Source organism: Heteronotia binoei, chromosome 5 (assembly GCF_032191835.1).
Source record: "Heteronotia binoei isolate CCM8104 ecotype False Entrance Well chromosome 5, APGP_CSIRO_Hbin_v1, whole genome shotgun sequence".
Lineage (NCBI taxonomy): Eukaryota > Metazoa > Chordata > Lepidosauria > Squamata > Gekkonidae > Heteronotia > Heteronotia binoei.
In genome coordinates this window covers 24149286-24164735 of record NC_083227.1, presented here as the reverse complement: position 1 = coordinate 24164735, position 15450 = coordinate 24149286, and the positions used below count along the sequence as shown (strand labels likewise).

General features: G+C 45.4%; 2 protein-coding genes across 4 annotated transcripts in view; one reads left to right on the top strand and one right to left on the bottom strand.

Moving 5' to 3' along the window:
* The window catches only part of LOC132571165 (zinc finger protein ZFP2-like), a 475317-nt gene that overhangs the window by 155179 nt on the left and 304688 nt on the right, over positions 1-15450 (bottom strand). The gene's annotated exons all lie outside the window — the stretch shown is intronic.
* On the top strand, positions 10336-14080 carry LOC132571157 (zinc finger protein 420-like). Its single transcript, XM_060237835.1, has 2 exons — positions 10336-10725; positions 10907-14080. The coding sequence occupies exons 1-2, from the start codon at positions 10341-10343 to the stop codon at positions 13204-13206; spliced, it is 2685 nt and encodes an 894-aa protein (XP_060093818.1). The 5' UTR covers positions 10336-10340; the 3' UTR covers positions 13207-14080.

Genomic DNA, 15450 nt, shown 5'->3' with positions numbered 1-15450 from the left:
TCCCGTTTGGACTTTTAGGTTTGTTTGACAAGGCTTTCCCCCTACCATTCAGAGGCTGCAAACCAACTTATTCCCTGCATCACACCCATCACAAAACTCTCTGGATTTTATGACAGGCTTTTTTAACTGAACCATCAGTCACAGAACATTAAAAGGGCAGGGGCTGGCATCTCCAATGAAAAGGACTAGGCCATAAGTAATGTGAAAATCTCTGCCTGAGACCCTAGAGACTAGAAAGTGGGCTGGAAAGAAAGCCACATATTCCGGGGGGGGGGGGGGGGGGGGGGGTTTGAAGAAAAAACCCAGCAGAAACTTATTTGCATACTAGGCCACACACCCTGACACCACCATTGTTTCACACAGGGGGGGTTTTTTTAAGAAAAAGCCCAGCAGGAACTCATTTGCATATTAGGTCACACCTCCTAACGCCAAGCCAGCTGGAACTGCGTTCCTGTGCATTTCTGCTCCAAAAAAGCCCTGCACATATCATCTTCTCCTTTCTGGAGTAAAACAAAACACTCACAGCGTGTTGAGTCCGTGTTAAACTGACCCGGTTCTGTTCCGAATATCTTTGTTCCAGATATTATTGATCAGATTGCCATACTGCAATTCGAATCACTCCCGGTGAAAATGTCTTCTGCCGTCCACACGACGGCACCATGCAGTTCTTTTTCCCTTTCCACTATTGTGCGCATTATGCGCACGCACATATGTTAAAACATGGTTATGTGGTTATGCGCATATCGCAAAGTAGTAAAAAAAAAATGGCGGCCATAAACGAGATGTCTGAAGCTCCTTTTGCTCTGGGACAGCCTTCAGACATCCGGAAGTTGGTTAATATCACAGCAGAACTATCCAGATGGAGAAAACTACGAGGTGAAACCGGAGAACTCAGAAAACACCGCAAAGGAGCAGGTAACAAAATAATCCGGTTCCCAGAAGGATTGGGGAGAGCTACCACGAGTTAATACCGGGAGGCAGATGTTGCTGTCTGATCAGCCACTTTAAATCCAGAAGAAAACAGCAGCGACATCTGATGTGTCCAAACAGGGCCATAATGTCATGATACTAGGCCTACTGTGGCCACAGGCTTCAGAGAAGCCTGCCTAGGAATTGCTAGTGGGTATACATCTCCCAGGATCCCTTCTGTCCCTCTGATTGGGTGGCACAGTTTTTGGAGGGAAAACTAGCCTAGAACGGGTGGGGCTTGGGAGGAAAGCATAAAAAGGTGCAGATAGGGGTGTTTTCTCTGGAGAGGCTGCAGACAGAATGTGGTTCTCTCTGGAGGTTGAGTTGGTTTGAAGTTAAAAAAAAGGGAATGCCTGGTTAGTTGTGTCAGGGCTGTTTATTTCTTTGTAGCAACCTTTACTATGTTTGTTTATTCACAGTAGGACTAAAAAGTTTTATAACCCACATATTGTTTTGAGCACTTATAATAAATCTGTTGCTATTGTTAAACTGCCTGGATCCTCATGTCTCTTCAGTCACAGTTAAAAAGTACTTATTAACAGGGAAAATACAGTAATTGGGTGGTTGCTCTGGGCCCTTCCATACAGACCCTTACCAGAGTGGTGGCAGCCAGTAGAAGGCCTTTCCTGGTCCCCTGCTGTATGACACAAAAAAACCCAAGTTATTTTTCCTTATAAACTGGGGTTTTTTCCCAGAAGGAATGCACAGGTACGTAGCTCTGGTTGGCTTGATGTTGGGTGTGTGGTCTAATATGCAAATGAGTTCATGCTGGGCTTTTTCTATAAAAAGCCCTATGTGAAACAACGGTGATGTAAGGGTGTGTGGCCTAATATGCAAATGCAAAAAGCCTAATATGCTGGGCTTTTAAAAAACAAAAACAAAGCCAGTTTGGTGTGGTTAACTATGCAGACTCTTAACTGGTAGCTCTGGGTTTGATTCCCCACTCCTCCACTTGCAGCTGCTGGAATGGAATTGGGTCAGCCATAGCTCTTGTAAGAACATAAGAGAAGCCATGTTGGATCAGGCCAATGGCCCATCCAGTCCAACACTCTGTGTCACACAGTGGCCAATATATGTGTGTGTGTACACACATACATATATTCACACACACACACACACACACACACATATATATATACATACATACATACATACTGTGGCTAATAGCCACTGATGGACCTCTGCTCCATATTTTTATCCAATCCCCTCTTAAAGCTGGCTAGTAGCCGCCATCACCTCCTGTGGCAGTGAATTTCACATGTAAATCACCCTTATAAGAACATAAGAGTTATCCTTGTAGGAGTTATCCTTGAAAGGGCAGCTGCTGTAAAGAGTTCTCTCAGCCCTACCTACCTCACAGGGTGTCTGTTGTGGAGGAGGTAAAGGAGATTTGTGACCACTCTGAGACTCAGAGTACAGGGCGGGATATAAATTCAATATCTTTGGGATCCTCAGACTTGACAGACAGGGCAAAACATATGAAGGCACTTGAATGGGATGCTGGAGCTCAGTAGTATAGCCCATCCTTGGCATAGAGGAGAACCCCAGTTCTGCCTTTGGCATCTGCTCCCAAACCAACCAAATAGTATAGCTAGGAGAGACTCTAGAAAAGGTTAAGACTACTGGGCTGTACTCCACAGGAGGCAGCCTTGAACACAGTTTGGAAACTTCAGGCAATACAGAACACTATAACTCAGTTACTATCAGGAGTTCAGCAGAGTTGACCTTCTTTAGTAATTGCTTCAACAGCTCCCCAGCAGTTCTCAGGTTCTGTTCAAGGGGTTGGTCACCAAGAGAAAAGCCCTCCATGGCCTGGCAACTCATTCTGCAGGGCAGCCAATCCCATTATGGTGTATACATGAATATGCCTTCTGGGGGAGTTTACTGTTGATGATATTGGATTTATATCCCACCCTATACCCTGAATCTCAGAGAGTGGCTCACAATCTCCTTTATCTTCCTCCCCCACAACAGACACCCTGTGACTGGTGGGTGAGGCTGAAAGGGCTCTCACAGCAGCTGCCCTTTCGGGGACAACCTCTGCCAGAGCTATGGCTGACCCAAGGCCATTCCAGCAGGTGCAAGTGGAGGAGTGGGGAATCAAACCCGGTTCTCCCAGATAAGAGTCCATGCACTTAACCACTACACCAAACTGGCTCTCGGTCTTGTCTAGTTTGACTAAGCTTTCCAGGGTCTCAGGCAAAGGCCTTCACATCACTTCCTACTGATCCCTTTCACTGGAGATGCTGGTGATTGATCCACGGCCCTTCTGCTTGCAAAGCAGGTGCTCTGCCACAAGGCACGACTCCTCTCTGCCAGGTCTGCTATTTGGATAAAAGAGACAGAGAGAGGTCACTCTAGATTGCAAATTAGAAACAACCCAGAGGGTAATAGTGACCACAATTACTAATATTTCATGCACTATACTCCCAAATTTATAGGTGAAATACAACACACATATACGTTAGATTATGGAACACTCTCAAAAATGTCTCAGTGCACTAAAAGTTCACAATACAAAGCAGAGTCCCATTGTCACAGGAGGTCGACTTCATATCCTGCTTCGAAGTTCCTTCCAGCAAGGTACACTCCACAATCCTTTTTCCACAGAAACTATTCCAGTAATTTAAAGCACAATCCAGATGAAAGAGAACTTCAAATCCTTCCTCCTTCAATTTTTCTAAGAAATCCTTTGTATAGTACATTTACAACTGACATCAAAGTCTTATCTCTTTCCGAATAGGCAACTGCTCAGAAACGGCTCAAGGCCTTTGAAGCAGGATATGAAGTCGACCTCCTGTGACAATGGGACTCTGCTTTGTATTGTGAACTTTTAGTGCACTGAGACATTTTTGAGAGTGTTCCATAATCTAATGTATGTGTGTGTTGTATTTCGCCTATAAATTTGGGAGTATAGTGCATGAAATATTAGTAATTGTGGTCACTATAACCCTATGGATTGTTTCTAATTTGCTATTTGGAACAGAGCTCTTTGAAGATGCTAACCTGAAGATGGAGAAACTTACACTTTCTCTCCAGCATCTCCTCTCTGGCAGAACTGCCTTCCTGACATTTCACAAACTGTAAGAAAGGAATTTTTTAAGAAGGTCTTTTCTGTGACAAGAGAGAAATCAAAAGTCCTGCAGTTAGAATTTTAATGTATGCATTTAGTACACCAGTAGGCATATGACATTACACTGGCAATTTCTGTATCTAGGCAGGAGACTCATGTGGAAGACATTACACCAGAAATTGAGTGACTAAGTGACTCTTCTCTTTCCTGTATCCATATTTTCTACAGAGGGAAGCTCATTGTGGAGGAGGATAACATATTCTAGCTCTGCAGCACTGATACCGAGTGATCATTCAGAGCAAAAAATGGAGAAAGAGACTCCCACTGGTAAAAAAATAGAGGAATTATCAGGCAGGAGAGGAATAGATCCTCATATCCTCCAGGCTGGGAGTATTGGGGAAACCCTGCAAAAGAGAACAGGACATCCAATGAATCAGCCTGCAGGGGAAGGATCACTTTCCCTCCAGCAGTGGGAATCCCAGTGGCAGGAATTCCTCAAGATGCTGGAGGCACCTCATTCTGGATGGGGAGTCCCCCCCTTGCCAGAGAAACCTTCAACCTGGGAGGATGCCAAGGCCTTTCTGGCTGCCTTTGAGCAAGTGGCCGAAGCCTGTTGGTGGCCAAGAGAAGAGTGGGTAACCCAACTCCTGCCAGCCCTCAGTGGAGAAGCTGCAAAGGCCTTTAACAGCCTAGATACCAGAGACAAAGAGGATTATGGGAAGGTAAAGGCAGCCATCTTGCGAGGAGATGTCCTGAACCAGGAGAAGCAGCGTCAGCAGTTCAGGCGTTTTTGCTACCAAGAGGCCAAGGGTCCCAGAAAGGCTTACACCCAACTGCGGGAAATGTGCTGTGGGTGGCTGAGAGTGGAGAATCACAGCAAGGAGGAGATCCTGGAGCTCTTGATCCTGGAGCAGCTGCTGAGCATCTTGCCTCCAGAGATCCAGAGCTGGGTGAGGGAAAGTGGCCCTGAAAGTTGCTCCCAGGCAGTGGCCCTGGCCGAGGAGTTCATCTCGAGGCAGGAGAAGCAAGTGAGGCCCTTCTGCTGTGTGGGTCATGAGTGGGGGAGGGCCTGGGGTGGAGTAGGGGTTGAGGTCTTTGTGTACCTCAGGAGGGAGAAGGGGAATGCCAGGGTGTGATGGAAAGGTCTGTTGTTCTATTTCCCTGGAAGCTGAAGCCAGAGTTTTTGGGTGGGGAGGAATTTTTTTTTAACCTGGGAACCAGAGGATGGGCCCATATTGATGGGGTCACCCTCCCCCTGAAAGAGCAGGTCTTGGGGTTCAAGCAGGCCTTGGGGAGCCTGAGTTTCCTGCTTCCTTGTCTTCTCCATGGGTGACTGGCAGGCCTCAGATTCAGCAGGAGCTCACAGGAGCACAACTCTTGAACCTTTCTGAGGGTTCCGCCTCTTCCTCCCCACCTACCTTGTCCATTGAATAGTAGGTGCACTTGCATAACAATCCCCAGATTACGAGAACGGGCAGCCAGCCAGCCACCAGCGGCTTTGCCACACCCCCAGCAGCCCTCATTAACCCCTGGAGAAGCCCATGCCACCCTTTCTCCACTTCTTATGTGATTTTGGGTGGCGGGTGGCTTGCTGGCCTTTTGACTGGGGGTGGAGACCCAGGAGAGTGAGGCCTGCTTGGGCTGGATCTCCAGCCAGCCCAAGCAGGCCTCGCTCGCCCGGGGCTCTCCTTTCTTGCATCAGGTTGCTTTTGGTTGGGGGGTGGCATATGCTGATGAGTTATGCTAATGAGCTCCAACAACTATTTTTCTACAAAAAGACCCCTGGTGACCAGTATGGCCTGGAGAGTCCTGAAGACCTCCTCTCATCCCATCCTCCCATACAGTTCACTATGTTATGGGCCTTCTTGGTAATAGTGTATTTTTTGCGCATTTCACTTCCCAACCAGTATTCTGTATAATGGCACTCAAAGTTTTCAATATTCCTTAATAGGCTTCCCAACCCTCCCACCCTGGCGGGGGACCCCAGGATTTACAGCCTCTTCCCCCGCTCTCCAAAAAAACAGAAGCGGGGGGAGGGGGAACGGCGCCAAGGAGCGTGGTGAGCCGCCCCATCTCGGAGGAGCAGCTAAGGTGAACCGGAGAAGAGGCAGCGGCAGCGCAGCAGCATCGCCCGCTCCGCTCCGCCTCTGAGGTAAAATCAGAGAAGGGGAGGGTGGAGGCAGGCCAGGAGCGTGGTGAGCCGCGAATCTGGGTCCTTTTAGGACCCAGACTCGCGGCTCGCCACGCTCCTGGCCTGCCTCCACCCTCCCCTTCTCTGATTTCACCTCAGAGGCGGAGCGGGCGACGCCGCTGTGCTGCCGCCTCTTCTCCGCTTCACCGTAGCTGCTCCTCCGAGATGGGCTCAGCCTGAGCCCATCTCGGAGGAGCAGTTACGGTGAAGCGGAGAAGAGGTGGCAGCTGCGCAGCGGCATCGCCCGCTCCGCCTCTGAGGTGAAATCAGAGAAGGGGAGGGTGGAGGGAAGGAAGACATTTAAAAGGTGTGCTGTCCCTTGAAATGCGATGGTCAAAACTCCCGTTGGGGTACAGTGATGCTTATCACACCCTTGCTCCTCACTCCACCCCAGTGTCTCCTGGCTCCACCCCCAAAGTCCCCAGAGATTTCTTGAATTGGACTTGGCAACCCTATTCCTTAATGAAATTCTGTCCTGCTTTCTCTGTTTTACAAACAAATAAAACTGCTAAGCTGAGACTGGGGAAAATATCCCTTGCCTATGCTCCCCCCCCAAAAAAAATCTTTATTTCTCTGCTCTGAAAAGGTCCCTTTCTGGTGTTGCAGGTACCCTTGAAGGAGGCAGCTGGAAGCATCTCCAAGGCAGACCGGGATCTGTGTGAGAGCGAATGGAGGCATCCCTCCATGAACGTTAAGGAAGAGGAGGACAGAGAGGTCAGCCTGCTGGGTAAGGAGAGGGGGAGGGCTTCAGGGGCCTGTGATCAGGGAGTCTTGGAATTTTCTTCTCAACTCTGCTCAGAAGTGGCTCCTCTCCTTTCATTGTTTGCTTCCCTGCCTTTTGATTCTTTAGAGGGCTTGATCTTCTCTGGAAAGAGGCTGGTGACTTAAGAAGAACCTTGGTGAACTCTTTCGTACAGGCTCACCTAAAAGCCTTTGGGCTGTGCCAGTTTTTTGGCCCCTCCAGGGTGTTTCTCTTTAGACTGTTTGATTTGTTTGACACAGCTCTTCCCCTGTTGTTCACCAGCTAGGGTTGCCAAGTCCTCTTCATCCCCCAGTGGGGGACAGTTGTGTGCACACCGTGCGCCAAAATGACACCTGGAAGTGACATCATCAAAATGGTGGAGCCCATGCAGGGCTGCTCTTGGCATTTCCTGGAAAACTCTATGGTTTTCCTGGACGCTCTAGCCATTTGGGAGGGAAAACTCTGGTGCAATACCTACCATAGAGTTTTTACCGCCCAAATGGCTAGAGCATCTGGGAAAACCAGAGTTTTCCTGTTAATGCCTAGTGCGGCCCTGCACGGGCACCGCCATTTTGATGACTTCGCTTCCAGGTGACATCATCGCGCCAGCGATGCGGGGGGAAGTTCCCTCCACCAGCGCAATGTGGGCCGGCGGGTTGAGAACCTCCTGGGCAGGAGATTCCCTGCCCAGACCAGGGGGGTTGGCAGCCCTATCATCAACTCATGCCCCGTGTTACATAAGAACATAAGAGAAGCCATGTTGGATCAGGCTAATGGCTCATCCAGTCCAACACTCTGTGTCACACAGCAGCCAAAAAACCCAAGTGCCATCAGGAGATCCACCAATGGGGCTAGAAGCCCTCCCACTCTGCCCGTCCCCCCACCAGCACCAAGAATACAGAGCATCATTGCCCCAGACAGGGAGATCCAACAATACGCTGTGGCTAATAGCCACTAATGGACCTCTGCTCCAATCCCCTCTTGAAGCTATCTATGCTTGTAGCCGCCGCCACCTCCTGTGGCAGTGAATTCCACGGTTTAATCATTCTTTGGGTGAAGAAGCACTTCCTTTTATCAGTTCTAACCCGACTGCTCAGCAATTTCATTGAATGTGCACGAATTCTCATATTGTGAGAAAGGGAGAAAAGTACTTCTTTCTCTACCTTCTCTATCCCATGCATAATCTTGTAAACCTCTATCTATCATGTCACCCCATGGCCGACATTTCTGCAAGCTAAGGAGAAACAAAACTCTCAGGATTTACAGTGGGTTTTTGTACTTAACAGAAAATCAAAAGGGGAGGGGCTGTGGCTCAGTGGAAGAGCCCCTGATCTGCTTGCAGAAGGTCCCAGCCCAGGTCCCAATCCCCAGCATCTCCAGTTGAAAAGACTAGGCAATAGGTAATGTGAAAGACCTCTACTTGAGACCCTGGAGAACTGCTGCTAGACTGGATAAAAAATAAGGCCAAGGCCAATAGTTCAAAATCAGGTAAAAATATATTTTATTACTCAGTTTTAAAATCCCCCCAAATTCCCTACGCGCTTCTCCCAACAGGCTTCGTTGGGAGAATCCTAATATATAATATATATGATACACCAGGGCTTTTTTTGAGCAGGAGCACTCAGGAACGCACTTGCAGCTGGCTTGGTGTCAGGGGTGTGTGGGCTAATATGCAAATGAGTCCTTGCTGGGCTTTTTCTACAAAAAAGCACTATGTGGAAAAATGGTGATTTCAGGGGGTGTGGCCTAGTATGCAAATGAGTTCCTGCTGGCCTTTCTCTACCAAAAAAGTTGTGTTTACACCATTGGGTTTACATAAATAACGATAGTTACAATTTTATAAAAATATAATTATATTTATATAGTATAAATTTTACAAATAAATAAAATACCATATTAAGGTTAAAATCCAGGTTGTAAAGCGTCAGTAATGTCAATCACATTCGAAAAATGTCAGTAATGTCAATCTAGAGCTTATTCTGTCCTTGAGATTTTGCACAAGGAAAAAAACTCCCTGTAACTACTACAGGGATAAAATAAAGCTATCCAGCACTCAACAGGTTTTGGCTGAGAATTAAAAGAATCTTTTTCTGTACCTAAATGAATGCTACAAACCTGTTTGTCTTGCAGTAATTCTTCAAAAGGAATACAAGATCAGTAGCAAATTGTCACTGGAAAAACTCCGGTGCCTAGTTGATGCAGTCTCTCAATTTTTTTTACAGAAGCTGACAGAATTCTAAAGACAAGTTCAACCCTTTAGGTGCCAGTGTTTGGAGTCTAACAATCCAATTTGCTTCTTTTTTCCATAGCAGCCTTTCATTTTTACAGGTTTAATATGCCATTATTTATATAAACCCAATGCTGTAATTTTATATATTATCTACTACAGATTTCCCTGATGAAGTCCATTGGCAAAACATGTAGAGAATTTTTTTTTGGAGATTTTAACTAAGTAATAAAATATATTTTTAGCTGAATTTGTACCATTGGCATTGGCCTTATTTTTTATCTTGTTGCTGGTGTGGCCTTTTTATCTTCTTGTTGCCATTCTGAATAGACAGTACTGACCTTGATGGGCCAATGGTTTGAGTCCATATAAGGCATGTTCATATGTGTTCATGTACACACTGAGTCAAATATGAAATATTGAGATTTACAGGCCTCATTTTGGGCACGAGCTCACAGGAGCAGAGCTCCGGAACCTCTACATTTTATTGTGATTTCTTACTTTCTTACCCCCTCCCCCAAAAGCCTTGCTTCTGGGCTCCATTGTTCAAAACCCCTGTGAGAATTTGGCTGAACTTTAAAATTTGACAAACTTTCTAATATTTTCCTCCACAAAAATGGGAAAATAACCAAAACATATAAAGCAGACAGATGGAAATCACTGTGGCCACATAGGAGAAAGTAATCTAAAATGTATGATGGGAATAAGGGGTTTTTTTTAATGACAGTTATATTCAAGAAGCATTCTAAGGTAGATGCTGAGCTACTATAATTTAGTGCACCTTCTAGTGATGTCAGGGGTGTGTGGCATATGCAAATGAGTTGTGCTAATGAGCTCTGGCACCTCTTTTTTTTAATGACCCCTCATCAAGAAACACATCTTTAGACTCTTTTGTCCTTAAAATATTTATGGGGATTTTGGGGGAGAGAAGGGAAAGGCAGAAGATAGAACTGGCTCCATTGAAGGGCCAGGCCAGGAGGAAGGTGTGTGTGTTGAGCTCCTTAATATGGGGTTGAAGGAGGTTCTGAGGGAAGAATCAAAATACTGTCTAGGAAACTGGCATGACCTTTTGGATTTGGTTTCTTGTATGGCTGCTGACTGGATCTCCCTCTTTATCCCAGCAGGAAGCTTGGGCAAAATGGCTGGAGAATTACAGGGATTATTGGAAAACACTGAGGAGGAAGACTCTGAAGGGAACTTGAGGGAGCCAGACGGAATCAGGAGGAAGGAGGGAAATAACACCGAAGAGAAGAGAAATAAACTCATTCCTTTCCATGAAATCCCAGTCCAAGAAGAAAGTCGAACTGAAAACAAAGGGAACAAAGGCCCCTGTTCTAATCAGAGAATCCAGTGCAGGGAAAAAGAAAATGAAAGGGTGGCTTTTGGAAAAATCTTTGTTCAGAAAATGAACATTGTTTCCCAGGAACAAATTCCCTCAGGAGAGAAACCATATAACTGCTCTGAGTGTGGAAAGAGCTTCAGTTGTCAAACAGCCCTTATTTTACACCAAAGGATTCACTCAGGTGAGGAGCTGTGTAAAGTCCTTGATTCAGCTTTAATGTACATTAAAAGTGCAAGTTAATGGACACTGCAATGTACCCCCAGAAAGAACCAGTAAAATATGCTCTGTGTGGGAAGAATGTCAAGAGCAGGTCAGACGGCCTTGCATGGGTGCTAACTGGGTCTCTCTCTTTATTCCCACAGGGGGTGATCAGGAGAATCAGGAAGATGAGGAACTGCATGAGTCACCATTGCGCAAAACCAAATGTGCAGACTTGAAAGGAAGCTTCAGGAATCAAGGCAGACCCAAGAAGCAGAGAGGAATCCACCTGGTTCAGATGATGGATCAACCCACTGTTTGCCAAGGACAGGATTTCCATGAAATAATTCATTTGGCAGAGAAACTGTACAAATGCTTGAAGTGTGAATTGGAATTCTCAGATCAAACTCAATATAATAGCCATTTGCAAAAACACAATGGAAAGAATATCCCTAAATGTTTGTGGTGTGGAAAGAGCTTCAGTTGTAGACCAGAGCTTCTTAGACATCAAAGAATCCACACAATAGGGAAACGGTATAGCTGCTCATCCTGTAGCAGGAACTTCTCCCATAAAGCAAACCTTATTCACCACCAAAGGATTCATTCAGAAGAGGAGCCATTTACCGGCTCAAGAAACATAAGGAGATTCTCTGATGAAAGAAAAGGTAGTGTACATTTTCCAAAGCATAATAGAATGAAGTCATATAAATGCTTTCAGTGTGGACAGTGCTTCAGATCCAAATCTCAGCTCCTTGTGCACCAAAGAACCCACACAGGGGAGAAACCATTTGAATGCTCAGAGTGTGGAAAGAAATTTAGTCAGAGTGGCAATCTTCAACAGCATCTAAGAACCCACACAGGGGAGAAACCTTTCGAATGTTCAGAGTGTGGAAAGAAATTCAATCAGAGTTGCCATCTTCTACAGCATCAAAGAACCCACACAGGTGAGAAACCTTTTAAATGCTTAGAATGTGGAAAAAGTTTTAACTGGAGTGTTAACCTTCAACGGCATCAAAGAATCCACACTGGGGAGAAACCTTTTGCATGCTCAGAGTGTGGAAAGAGTTTCAAGTGGCGTGTCAGTCTTCAACGGCATCAAAGAATCCACATATGTGAGAAACCTTTTGAATGCTCACAGTGTAGAAAGAAATTCATGCATGGTTGTGATCTTCAGTGGCATGAAAGAATCCACACTGGGGAAAAACTTTTTGAATGCTCAGACTGTGGAAAGAAATTCAGCAGGAGTTTCAATCTTCAACAGCATCTAAGAACTCACACAGGGGAGAAGCATTTTGAATGCTCAAATTGTGGAAAGAGATTCATCCAGCGTTGCAATCTTCAACGGCATCGAAGAACCCACACTGGGGAAAAACCTTTTGAATGCTCAGTGTGTGGAAAGCGATTCATCCAGAGTTGCCATCTTCAAAGGCATCAAAGAACCCACACAGGGGAGAAACCATTTGAATGTTCAGAGTGTGGAAAAAGCTTTAACTGGAATTTTGCTCTTCAGCGACATCAAAGAATTCATACCGGTGAAAAACCTTTTGAATGTTCAGAGTGTGGAAAGAGATTCATTCAGAGTTTTGCTCTTCAACGGCATCAAAGAATCCACACAGGTGAGAAACCTTTTGAATGTTCAGAGTGTGGAAGGAGATTCAACTGGGGTGGCAGTCTTCAGCGGCATCAAAGAACTCACACAGGGAAAAAACCGTTTGAATGCTTAGAGTGTGGAAAAAGATTCAAACAGAGTTGCAATCTTCAGCGGCATCAAAGAACCCACACAGGGGAGAAACCTTTGAATGCTCCAAGCATAGAAAGAAATTCAGTCAGAGTTTCCATCCTCAAGAACATCAAAGAATCTACCCGAGAGAAACATTTTGCATGTTTAGAATGTGGAAAGAAATTCAGTCAAAGTTTCCATCTCCAGCAGCATCAAAGAACCCATACTGGGGGAAAATCTTTTGATTGCTCAGATTGTGGGGAAAAATTCAGTCAGAGTTTCCATCTTCAAGAGCATCTAAGAATCCACACTGGTGAAAAACCTTTTCAATGCTCACAGTGTGGAAAGAAATTCAACAGGAGTTGCTATCTTCAGCGACATGAAAGGACCCACACAGGTGAGAAACCATTTGAATGCTCTGAGTGTGGAAAGAGCTTTAAATGGCGTTTCCATCTTCAGCGACATCAAAGAATACACACAGGGGAAAAACCTTTTGAATGCTCAGAGTGTGGAAAGAAATTTAATCAGAGTGGCCATCTTCTACAGCATCAAAGAATCCACACAGGTGAGAAGCCTTTTGAATGTTCAGAGTGTCCGAAGAGTTTTTCTCATAGATTCTGCCTTCAGCAGCATCAAAGAACCCACATGAGGAGAAACCTCATAGCTGCTAAGCCTCTGACCAGAGCCCATCTCAGATTTCATACATTAACGGCAACAGTAGAGTCCACAGAGGTGAAACCATAAACACTCTTAGAAAGGGCTTGCATCTGCACAAAAACTTTACCATAACCATAGAAACAAACATGGGAGAACAGTATAAATGCTTGGACTGTGGAAAGAGCTTCACCAATGATTGCAGCCTCAAATAAATCTCAAAGGGAAGAAAACAAAGATGTGCTCTGAGAGTGTGGAGGAGATTCAAGACCAGCTCTGTCCTCCTTAAGCACTGAGGAATCCACATGGGAAGAAATGACAGGAATGCTCAGTATGTGGCAAGAGCTTGAGGCAGAGGTCATGTCTTCATGTTCTCAGTGAATCCACACAAGGATGAAACATTCCTATAGTTAGTTCTGAGAAGGCTCTTTTTTATTGTCCAGGTGTTGAGGGCTCAGGCTGCTGTGAGCTTTTCAGGGTCTCACCATTGGGAGATGCTGAATTAATTAATTCAGATCCAAAGTTCAGAGTAGCCCCAAACAATATCCAGCATCCTAGAACTGGGTTGGGTACCCTTGGCATGTGGAAGTGAATGTTTTGAAATAGGAATCAGTCCCTCTTGATTCTTTAAAACAGCATCAGAAAGAAGTCAGATACCCTTTGTGTGTGTTTGTGGAGGTTTTGTACAGGGCGATGATTAGGAAACGTTGAAAATGTTAAGTCTTATTTAAAAGTGTGTTATTTGTTTTTAAAACCTTGGTGTAAATGTGTCAAAAGTCCTATTGCTTGGGCTGAGCACCTTGTACCACACTTAACCCTCATGTATTAAGTTCAAGAGCCAGATCGTTGGACTACAGCTGGGTGGATCTGGGTTCAAATCCACATGTGGTCAGTCACTTTCTGAGCCTAGGATACTTCACAGGATTGCTGTGAAGAATAAATAGTGTGAGACTCTTGCAAGAAATGTTTAATGGAAATCTCAGAGTCTGCTTCTACATGGTAGGTTTTCGATTGGTTGTGAGTAAAATATTTTCTGTTTTGGTTGTGTGGGAATACTGAACCATACTTTTGATTTTTGTCTTTCTGAGGAGATAATGTGGGGCAGAGGCAGCATCCCCAGCCATGTTCAGCAGTGGCCTCCAGAGTCACATGCTGTACCTGGAAGTGGAAACAAGCAAGTGAAGGGAGGCGAGGAGCTGGGCAGCAGGAGAAAAAGAAGAGGGTAGGGCAGGAAGGGAGAGGAGGAGGAGGAGGCTGGGTTGAAAGAAACAAATATCTAAAGATTCGTTGTTTGCTAATAATATTGAAATGATGCCATTACCAATATAATGATAGGCAGTTGGCAGTTTCCACATTGTAAGGAATGTTTTTCAGGTAATTTTGAGGCCAGACTACTGTAATGCACTCCGTATGTGTCTGTCCTTAAAGACAACTCATATACTGCAGTTAGTTCCCATCAGGGCTTTTTATTTTTGTAGCAGGAACTCCTTTGAATATTAGGCCACCCACTCCTAATGTAGCCAATCCTTCAAGAGCTTACAGTAGCCTTGTACTAAGAGCCCTGTAAGCTCTTGGAGGATTGGCTACATCAGGGGTGTGTGGCCTAATATGCAAGGAGTTCCTGCTACAAAAAAAGCCCTGCTTCCCATTGGGCACGAAGTGGAGCATGCATGCCATGCCCATTCTGCAGACACTGCAGTGGCTATCAGTTACCAAGTTCAAGTCAAGGTTCTGGTTATCACTGACAAAGCCATGAAAGGCCTAATCCTGCCTATAAAGCCACAAAAGTTACACGTTTCTGAAAAACTGGACAATCCCCTGTGCTTGCATAAACACCTCCCCTCTGTGTGCCTAACCCCATGGTATGCATTTTGATCAGCACTGAGGCCAAGATCAGAATTAGATATTAATTAGAATTAGATGTGCATTCATATGCGTACCTGTTTTGCACTTCAAGTTTAGTATATAAAAGAGGGAGTTATTATTTCTGATCAAGCAGTTCAAGCAGATTATAAAAAAGTAAGAGCCAGTATGATGTAGTAGTTAAGAATGGCGAATCTAGAGAACTAACTGCAGCAGGAAGTAGAGGCAGCTACAAGCGTAAACAGCTTCAAGAGGGGTTTGGATAAACAGATGGAGCAAAGGTCCATCAGTGCCTATTAGCCACAAGGTATGGATGGGACACTCTGTCTGGGGCAGGGGTGCTTGGGGGTGGGGCTTCTGGAGTTCTGGCCCCACTATGGACCTCCTGGTGGCACATGGTTTTTTGCTGCTTTGTGACACAGTTTTGACTAGATGGGCCTCTGACTTAATCCAATATGGCAGGGGTGGCCA